General features: G+C 33.1%; 1 protein-coding gene across 1 annotated transcript in view; it reads left to right on the top strand.

Annotated features, from left to right (window-relative positions):
* The first annotated feature begins 9,361 nt into the window (after nt 1-9,361).
* Nucleotides 9,362-11,623, top strand: part of RAB38 (RAB38, member RAS oncogene family) — a 76,152-nt gene continuing 73,890 nt past the window's right edge. Inside the window, exon 1 of the mRNA XM_075851439.1 lies at nt 9,362-9,669. Within this exon, the coding sequence (XP_075707554.1) occupies nt 9,468-9,669 (202 nt within the window). The 5' untranslated portion in view covers nt 9,362-9,467. The remainder of the gene's footprint in view (nt 9,670-11,623) is intronic.

The raw sequence follows: 11,623 nt of genomic DNA, 5'->3' as shown, positions 1-11,623 counted from the left end.
ATATTCAGGAGTACAGTGTATAGTACTATTATATTCAGGAGTACAGTGTATAGTACTATTATATTCAGGAGTACAGTGTATAGTACTATTAGATTCAGGAGCACAGTGTATAGTACTATTATATTCAGGAGCGCAGTGTATAGTACTATTATATTCAGGAGTGCAGGGTATAGTACTATTATATTCAGGAGCACAGTGTATAGTACTATTATATTCAGGAGCGCAGTGTATAGTACTATTATATTCAGGAGTGCAGTGTATAGTAATATTATATTCAGGAGCGCAGTGTATAGTACTATTATATTCAGGAGCACAGTGTATAGTACTATTATATTCAGGGGCGCAGTGTATAGTACTATTATATTCAGGAGTACAGTGTATAGTACTATTATATTCAGGGGCGCAGTGTATAGTACTATTATATTCAGGAGCACAGTGTATAGTACTATTATATTCAGGAGTACAGTGTATAATACTATTATATTCAGGAGCACAGTGTATAGTACTATTATATTCAGGAGTGCAGTGTATAGTACTATTATATTCAGGAGTACAGTGTATAGTAATATTATATTCAGGGGCGCAGTGTATAGTACTATTATATTCAGGGGCGCAGTGTATAGTACTATTATATTCAGGAGAACAGTGTATAGTACTATTATATTCAGGGGCGCAGTGTATAGTACTATTATATTCAGGAGTACAGTGTATAGTAATATTATATTCAGGAGCGCAGTGTATAGTACTATTATATTCAGGAGTACAGTGTATAATACTATTATATTCAGGAGTGCAGTGTATAGTACTATTATATTCAGGAGTACAGTGTATAGTACTATTATATTTAGGAGTACAGTGTATAATACTATTATATTCAGGAGTGCAGTGTATAGTACTATTATATTCAGGAGTACAGTGTATAGTACTATTATATTTAGGAGTACAGTGTATAATACTATTATATTCAGGAGTGCAGTGTATAGTACTATTATATTCAGGAGTACAGTGTATAGTACTATTATATTCAGGAGTACAGTGTATAGTGCTATTATATTCAGGAGCACAGTGTATAGTACTATTATATTCAGGGGCACAGTGTATAGTACTATTATATTCAGGAGTACAGTGTATAGTACTAGTATATTCAGGAGTACAGTGTATAGTACTATTATATTCAGGAGTACAGTGTATAGTACTATTATATTCAGGAGCGCAGTGTATAGTACTATTATATTCAGGAGTACAGTGTATAGTACTATTATATTCAGGAATACAGTGTATAATACTATTATATTCAGGAGTGCAGTGTATAGTACTATTATATTCAGGAGTACAGTGTATAGTACTATTATATTCAGGAGTACAGTGTATAGTAATATTATATTCAGGGGCGCAGTGTATAGTACTATTATATTCAGGAGTACAGTGTATAGTACTATTATATTCAGGAGTACAGTGTATAGTACTATTATATTCAGGAGTACAGTGTATAGTACTATTATATTCAGGAGTACAGTGTATGGTACTATTATATTCAGGAGTGCAGTGTATAGTACTATTATATTCAGGAGTACAGTGTATGGTACTATTATATTCAGGAGTGCAGTGTATAGTTCTATTATATTCAGGAGTACAGTGTATAGTAATATTATATTCAGGAGCGTAGTATATGGTACTATTATATTCAGGAGTGCAGTGTATAGTACTATTATATTCAGGAGTACAGTGTATAGTAATATTATATTCAGGAGCGTAGTATATGGTACTATTATATTCAGGAGTGCAGTGTATAGTACTATTATATTCAGGAGTGCAGTGTATAGTACTATTATATTCAGGAGTACAGTGTATAGTAATATTATATTCAGGAGTACAGTGTATAGTACTATTATATTCAGGAGCACAGTGTATAGTACTATTATATTCAGGAGCACAGTGTATAGTACTATTATATTCAGGAGTACAGTGTATAGTACTATTATATTCAGGAGTACAGTGTAAAGTACTATTATATTCAGGAGCACAGTGTATAGTACTATTATATTCAGGAGTGCAGTGTATAGTACTATTATATTCAGGAGCACAGTGTATTGTACTATTATATTCAGGAGCAGTGTATAGTACTATTATATTCAGGAGTACAGTGTAAAGTACTATTATATTCAGGAGCACAGTGTATAGTACTATTATATTCAGGAGTGCAGTGTATAGTACTATTATATTCAATAGCACAGTGTATAGTACTATTATATTCAGGAGCAGTGTATAGTACTATTATATTCAGGGGCGCAGTGTATAGTACTATTATATTCAGGAGTGCAGTGTATAGTACTATTATATTCAGGAGTACAGTGTATAGTACTATTATATTCAGGAGCACAGTGTATAGTACTATTATATTCAGGGGCGCAGTGTATAGTACTATTATATTCAGGAGTACAGTGTATAGTACTATTATATTCAGGAGTACAGTGTATAGTACTATTATATTCAGGGGCACAGTATATAGTACTATTATATTCAGGGGCACAGTGTATAGTACTATTATATTCAGGAGTACAGTGTATAGTACTATTATATTCAGGAGTGCAGTGTATAGTACTATTATATTCAGGAGTACAGTGTATAGTAATATTATATTCAGGAGCGTAGTATATGGTACTATTATATTCAGGAGTGCAGTGTATAGTACTATTATATTCAGGAGTACAGTGTATAGTACTATTATATTCAGCAGTACAGTGTATAGTACTATTATATTCAGGAGTGCAGTGTATAGTACTATTATATTCAGGAGTACAGTGTATAGTGCTATTATATTCAGGAGCAAAGTGTATAGTACTATTATATTCAGGAGCACAGTGTATAGTACTATTATATTCAGGAGTACAGTGTATAGTACTATTATATTCAGGAGTGCAGTGTATAGTACTATTATATTCAGGAGTACAGTGTATAGTAATATTATATTCAGGAGCGTAGTATATGGTACTATTATATTCAGGAGTGCAGTGTATAGTACTATTATATTCAGGAGTACAGTGTATAGTGCTATTATATTCAGGAGCAAAGTGTATAGTACTATTATATTCAGGAGCACAGTGTATAGTACTATTATATTCAGGAGTACAGTGTATAGTACTATTATATTCAGGAGTGCAGTGTATAGTACTATTATATTCTGGAGTACAGTGTATAGTAATATTATATTCAGGAGCGTAGTATATGGTACTATTATATTCAGGAGTGCAGTGTATAGTACTATTATATTCAGGAGTACAGTGTATAGTACTATTATATTCAGGAGCACAGTGTATAGTACTATTATATACAGGAGTACAGTGTATAGTACTATTATATTCAGGAGTACAGTGTATGGTACTATTATATTCAGGAGTACAGGTTATAGTACTATTATATTCAGGAGTACAGTGTATAGTACTATTATATTCAGGAGTACAGTGTATAGTACTATTATATTCAGGGGCACAGTGTATAGTAATATTATATTCAGGAGTACAGTGTATAGTACTATTATATTCAGGAGCACAGTGTATAGTACTATTATATTCAGGAGTGCAGTGTATAGTAATATTATATTCAGGAGTGCAGTGTATAGTACTATTATATTCAGGAGTACAGTGTATAGTACTATTATATTCAGGAGTGCAGTGTATAGTACTATTATATTCAGGAGCACAGTGTATAGTACTATTATATTCAGGAGCAGTGTATAGTACTATTATATTCAGGGGCGCAGTGTATAGTACTATTATATTCAGGAGTGCAGTGTATAGTACTATTATATTCAGGAGTGCAGTGTATAGTACTATTATATTCAGGAGTACAGTGTATAGTAATATTATATTCAGGAGCGTAGTATATGGTACTATTATATTCAGGAGTGCAGTGTATAGTACTATTATATTCAGGAGTACAGTGTATAGTGCTATTATATTCAGGAGCAAAGTGTATAGTACTATTATATTCAGGAGCACAGTGTATAGTACTATTATATTCAGGAGTACAGTGTATAGTACTATTATATTCAGGAGTGCAGTGTATAGTACTATTATATTCAGGAGTACAGTGTATAGTGCTATTATATTCAGGAGCAAAGTGTATAGTACTATTATATTCAGGAGCACAGTGTATAGTACTATTATATTCAGGAGTACAGTGTATAGTACTATTATATTCAGGAGTGCAGTGTATAGTACTATTATATTCAGGAGTACAGTGTATAGTAATATTATATTCAGGAGCGTAGTATATGGTACTATTATATTCAGGAGTGCAGTGTATAGTACTATTATATTCAGGAGTACAGTGTATAGTACTATTATATTCAGGAGCACAGTGTATAGTACTATTATATACAGGAGTACAGTGTATAGTACTATTATATTCAGGAGTACAGTGTATGGTACTATTATATTCAGGAGTACAGGTTATAGTACTATTATATTCAGGGGCACAGTGTATAGTAATATTATATTCAGGAGTACAGTGTATAGTACTATTATATTCAGGGGCGCAGTGTATAATACTATTATATTCAGGAGTACAGTGTATAGTACTATTATATTCAGGAGCACAGTGTATAATACTATTATATTCAGGAGTACAGTGTATAGTACTATTATATTCAGGAGCACAGTGTATAGTACTATTATATTCAGGAGTGCAGTGTATAGTAATATTATATTCAGGAGTGCAGTGTATAGTACTATTATATTCAGGAGTACAGTGTATAGTACTATTATATTCAGGAGTGCAGTGTATAGTACTATTATATTCAGGAGCACAGTGTATAGTACTATTATATTCAGGAGTGCAGTGTATAGTACTATTATATTCAGGAGTACAGTGTATAGTAATATTATATTCAGGAGCGTAGTATATGGTACTATTATATTCAGGAGTGCAGTGTATAGTACTATTATATTCAGGAGTACAGTGTATAGTGCTATTATATTCAGGAGCAAAGTGTATAGTACTATTATATTCAGGAGCACAGTGTACAGTACTATTATATTCAGGAGTACAGTGTATAGTACTATTATATTCAGGAGTGCAGTGTATAGTACTATTATATTCAGGAGTACAGTGTATAGTAATATTATATTCAGGAGCGTAGTATATGGTACTATTATATTCAGGAGTGCAGTGTATAGTACTATTATATTCAGGAGTACAGTGTATAGTACTATTATATTCAGGAGCACAGTGTATAGTACTATTATATACAGGAGTACAGTGTATAGTACTATTATATTCAGGAGTACAGTGTATGGTACTATTATATTCAGGAGTACAGGTTATAGTACTATTATATGCAGGGGCACAGTGTATAGTAATATTATATTCAGGAGTACAGTGTATAGTACTATTATATTCAGGGGCGCAGTGTATAATACTATTATATTCAGGAGTACAGTGTATAGTACTATTATATTCAGGAGCACAGTGTATAATACTATTATATTCAGGAGTACAGTGTATAGTACTATTATATTCAGGAGCACAGTGTATAGTACTATTATATTCAGGAGCACAGTGTATAGTACTATTATATTCAGGAGTACAGTGTATAGTACTATTATATTCAGGAGTACAGTGTATAGTACTATTATATTCAGGAGTGCAGTGTATAGTACTATTATATTCAGGAGCACAGTGTATAGTACTATTATATTCAGGAGTGCAGTGTATAGTACTATTATATTCAGGAGTACAGTGTATAGTAATATTATATTCAGGAGCGTAGTGTATAGTACTATTATATTCAGGAGCACAGTGTATAGTACTATTATATTCAGGAGAACAGTGTATAATACTATTATATACAGGAGTACAGTGTATAGTACTATTATATTCAGGAGCACAGTGTATAGTACTATTATATTCAGGAGTACAGTGTATAGTACTATTATATTCAGGAGTACAGTGTATAGTAATATTATATTCAGGAGCACAGTGTATAGTACTATTATATTCAGGAGTACAGTGTATAGTACTATTATATTCAGGAGTACAGTGTATAGTGCTATTATATTCAGGAGCACAGTGTATAGTACTATTATATTCAGGGGCGCAGTGTATAGTACTATTATATTCAGGAGAACAGTGTATAATACTATTATATTCAGGAGTACAGTGTATAGTGCTATTATATTCAGGAGTGCAGTGTATAGTAATATTATATTCAGGAGTGCAGTGTATAGTACTATTATATTCAGGAGTACAGTGTATAGTACTATTATATTCAGGAGTGCAGTGTATAGTACTATTATATTCAGGAGTACAGTGTATAGTAATATTATATTCAGGAGCGTAGTGTATAGTACTATTATATTCAGGAGCACAGTGTATAGTACTATTATATTCAGGAGAACAGTGTATAATACTATTATATACAGGAGTACAGTGTATAGTACTATTATATTCAGGAGCACAGTGTATAGTACTATTATATTCAGGAGTACAGTGTATAGTACTATTATATTCAGGAGTACAGTGTATAGTAATATTATATTCAGGAGCACAGTGTATAGTACTATTATATTCAGGAGTACAGTGTATAGTACTATTATATTCAGGAGTACAGTGTATAGTGCTATTATATTCAGGAGCACAGTGTATAGTACTATTATATTCAGGGGCGCAGTGTATAGTACTATTATATTCAGGAGTACAGTGTATAGTACTATTATATTCAGGAGCACAGTGTATAGTACTATTATATTCAGGAGAACAGTGTATAATACTATTATATACAGGAGTACAGTGTATAGTACTATTATATTCAGGAGCACAGTGTATAGTACTATTATATTCAGGAGTACAGTGTATAGTACTATTATATTCAGGAGTACAGTGTATAGTAATATTATATTCAGGAGCACAGTGTATAGTACTATTATATTCAGGAGTACAGTGTATAGTACTATTATATTCAGGAGTACAGTGTATAGTGCTATTATATTCAGGAGCACAGTGTATAGTACTATTATATTCAGGGGCGCAGTGTATAGTACTATTATATTCAGGAGTACAGTGTATAGTACTATTATATTCAGGAGCACAGTGTATAGTACTATTATATTCAGGAGTACAGTGTATAGTACTATTATATTCAGGAGTACAGTGTATAGTAATATTATATTCAGGAGCACAGTGTATAGTACTATTATATTCAGGAGTACAGTGTATAGTACTATTATATTCAGGAGTACAGTGTATAGTGCTATTATATTCAGGAGCACAGTGTATAGTACTATTATATTCAGGGGCGCAGTGTATAGTACTATTATATTCAGGAGTACAGTGTATAGTACTAGTATATTCAGGAGTACAGTGTATAGTACTATTATATTCAGGAGCACAGTGTATAGTACTATTATATTCAGGAGTACAGTGTATAGTACTATTATATTCAGGATTACAGTGTATAGTACTATTATATTCAGGGGCACAGTGTATAGTACTATTATATTCAGGAGAACAGTGTATAGTACTATTATATTCAGGAGTACAGTGTATAGTACTATTATATTCAGGAGTACAGTGTATAGTACTATTATATTCAGGAGTACAGTGTATAGTAATATTATATTCAGGAGCACAGTGTATAGTACTATTATATTCAGGGGCGCAGTGTATAGTACTATTATATTCAGGAGTACAGTGTATAGTACTATTATATTCAGGAGCACAGTGTATAGTACTATTATATTCAGGAGAACAGTGTATAATACTATTATATACAGGAGTACAGTGTATAGTACTATTATATTCAGGAGCACAGTGTATAGTACTATTATATTCAGGAGTACAGTGTATAGTACTATTATATTCAGGAGTACAGTGTATAGTAATATTATATTCAGGAGCACAGTGTATAGTACTATTATATTCAGGAGTACAGTGTATAGTACTATTATATTCAGGAGTACAGTGTATAGTGCTATTATATTCAGGAGCACAGTGTATAGTACTATTATATTCAGGGGCGCAGTGTATAGTACTATTATATTCAGGAGTACAGTGTATAGTACTATTATATTCAGGAGCACAGTGTATAGTACTATTATATTCAGGAGTACAGTGTATAGTACTATTATATTCAGGAGTACAGTGTATAGTAATATTATATTCAGGAGCACAGTGTATAGTACTATTATATTCAGGAGTACAGTGTATAGTACTATTATATTCAGGGGCACAGTGTATAGTACTATTATATTCAGGGGCGCAGTGTATGGTACTATTATATTCAGGAGTGCAGTGCATGGTACTATTATATTCAGGAGTACAGTGTATAGTACTATTATATTCAGGAGTACAGTGTATAGTGCTATTATATTCAGGAGCACAGTGTATAGTACTATTATATTCAGGGGCGCAGTGTATAGTACTATTATATTCAGGAGTACAGTGTATAGTACTAGTATATTCAGGAGTACAGTGTATAGTACTATTATATTCAGGAGCACAGTGTATAGTACTATTATATTCAGGAGTACAGTGTATAGTACTATTATATTCAGGATTACAGTGTATAGTACTATTATATTCAGGGGCACAGTGTATAGTACTATTATATTCAGGAGAACAGTGTATAGTACTATTATATTCAGGAGTACAGTGTATAGTACTATTATATTCAGGAGTACAGTGTATAGTACTATTATATTCAGGAGTACAGTGTATAGTAATATTATATTCAGGAGCACAGTGTATAGTACTATTATATTCAGGAGTACAGTGTATAGTACTATTATATTCAGGAGTACAGTGTATAGTACTATTATATTCAGGAGCACAGTGTATAGTACTATTATATTCAGGAGTACAGTGTATAGTGCTATTATATTCAGGAGTGCCGTGTAGTGAGTGATTCTCTCTGATAAAACTAGGGCACTATGGTGACTTTTGGCCACGGTAAAATCTCAGTTTAGCTTGAATGTATCGCAACCTCACTGAAAAGGTCATGCACCTGAGATTTTAATATGTCAGAATTGTGACGTTTAGTGCGACCAAGAACTCATTACGGAGCCCTAGACTAGAAATGTTATATACTTTTGTATGGCTGTCTAATAATCTGAACTATTTGATAATCTGGCACCTCTCAGGTCTCCTTTATGCTGGATTAAAGGATTTATTTTTTTATATATAAGAATTTATTTAATGCTGCGGAGCTGATTAATAACAAAATGTAATAAACAAGTGAAATCATATTTTTTTGCCCTGAGAACCCAATGAGATAAGATTTATCTTGATACAACGTAACCACACAAACTTCCGTCTTCTTTAATCTCGCAATTTTTTTTCTCTTCAGTCTTAAGTGTCTGTTGTATTTTATCAGAGCTGTTCCCTCATCCCTCCCCCTTTCCATCCTCCTGACCCTGGCAAGAATTTGCTACAGAGCATGGGATTAGTCTTTGGGAAGTTTGGGAATCAAGATGCACAGCCATCACACGGAACATCTCTACAAGATCCTGGTGATTGGTGACCTGGGAGTCGGCAAAACTAGTATCATCAAGCGCTATGTCCACCAGAACTTCTCGCCACATTACCGCGCCACCATCGGGGTAGATTTCGCTTTGAAGGTTCTCAGCTGGGACTCGAATACTGTGGTCCGTCTACAGCTATGGGACATTGCAGGTGAGTGGAGTAGTAGTCGCAACGTAGGATTCAAACATTGCATATTTGTTGCAAATTTTGGCGCAGTTTTTTTTTCTTTAAAACTAAAGCCAGAAGCAGATCCAGGAGGACGGAGAAGTTCTACCTTTATATTTGCCATTCCCTTTGAAACCACGTCTGGCGTTGGCTAAAAAAAATCTGCAACAATGACGCGATGTGTGAATCCAGCCTTGTAGTTGTAGGTTCTTTGAACGCTGGAATTGCTACAATATGTTCCAATCGTCTTGAGATTCGAGATCTTAGGACATGGTGGGTTTGATCCCAAATGAACATCTGAACGGTAGTTTATATTGGTTCTGCTACATACAAAGACTGAACTACAAGGACACCTATACACTAGTGTATATGGATTTGCTGCATGCTGGGAGTTATAGTCTTGCAACAACTGGAGGTTGGACACTACTGTAGTAGTGTCTAGGGATTTGCTACATACATAGACTGAACTGCATGATCATCCATTAAATAGTGCAGTGATCTCCAACTTATGACTTTCCAACTGGTACGAAACTACAACTCCCAGCTGGAGAGCCACAGGTTGGAGACTACTGTAAGAAGTGTCTGTGGATCTGCTGCATACATGAACGGAACTACGTGAACATCCGTAAAATAGTGCTCTTCCCAGCATGCCCATTCTGGAAGTTGTAGTTTCGCACCAGCTGGAGAGCCATTGGAACACTGTAGTAGCATCTATGGAAATACAGTACTGCTTAGAAAGACATCCATGAATCAGTTTCTGGAGCTTTTTTGGTCACCAAAAAAATTTTAGGAAATGGACCAAAAGTCTCAAAGATGTGACCTGAACTTTCAGTTGTAGCAGTTTTGGAAAACCCCTTTAAATTTGTACAGTGTTTTGCCTTGTAAGTTAGAGGAGGTTTACAAAAATACAGGTGTTTTTTGGGGTAAAAAATTGACAGATAATTAACGGTTATAATATACTTATGAGCGAGTGGCGCGGGCAGGTTTAAAAAAAATGTAACACTGCAGAATCCATTAAAAAGGAATATTTTGAATATTATTATAGGTATTTTTAAATTATTATTGTTACTATTATATATTATAACTATTATTATTTTGTATTATTATAACTTTTATTATTTTGTATTATTATTACTTTTATTATTATTAATAGTATTTTGTTTTATTACTATTATTATTATTACTTTTTGTATTATTATTATTAGTATTTAGCATTATTTTTTGCATTATTATTATTACTTTTTTTTATTATTATTATTATTATTATTGATGTTATTATTTTTATTATTATTATTATTATTATTATTATTATTATTATTATACCTTCAAATCAACTTCTACTAATATCCGCGATAAGGGTCTTTTCATGCGTCGCCGTCGTATAGTGGTTTTGACGCAGTTTTTCAAAAATCCTGGTAAAAACGGCTCTATTACCTCAGAATGTGAATAAACCCTATGTATAGTGTTTCTCTAGAGCGTCCTTCTTTCTACCACAAGCTTCTCAGCGGAGAAGTAAAGCAATCTATTTTGAACATTGCCGCTATAAAATTGCGCCACTACCGCGACTTGCGTGCAACCTCAACCGTCATGGGCAACTTGTGATGATCGCAGGAATTGCAAATGTCATATGACCCTTTCCCCCTAGGAAAACTGTGTGGTCGTACCCATGTCGTGGTAATTCCCCTTTTTACCACGACTATTCGCCGTGGACTCTTCGCTTAGCCTAATGTTTCTGTGGTTTTAGGAATAATCTGATTTCTACAGAAACATTAATACAATGTAACTCTAATAATATATATTTAAATGATACAGATGTAGCAGAGCTGAGTTTGTCATAAGCTCTACATCATTAAAAGGAAACACCAGATACTGAATTATCCCATTAAAATTATTCATTAAGTAGAACTTCAGAATCACTAATGAATAAATATTGGACCAA

The sequence above is a fragment of the Rhinoderma darwinii genome, chromosome 2 (genome assembly GCF_050947455.1).
Source record: "Rhinoderma darwinii isolate aRhiDar2 chromosome 2, aRhiDar2.hap1, whole genome shotgun sequence".
Classification (NCBI taxonomy): Eukaryota; Metazoa; Chordata; class Amphibia; order Anura; family Rhinodermatidae; genus Rhinoderma; species Rhinoderma darwinii.
The sequence above is the reverse complement of the archived record's forward strand: the minus strand, read 5'-3'. Positions and strand labels throughout refer to the sequence as shown.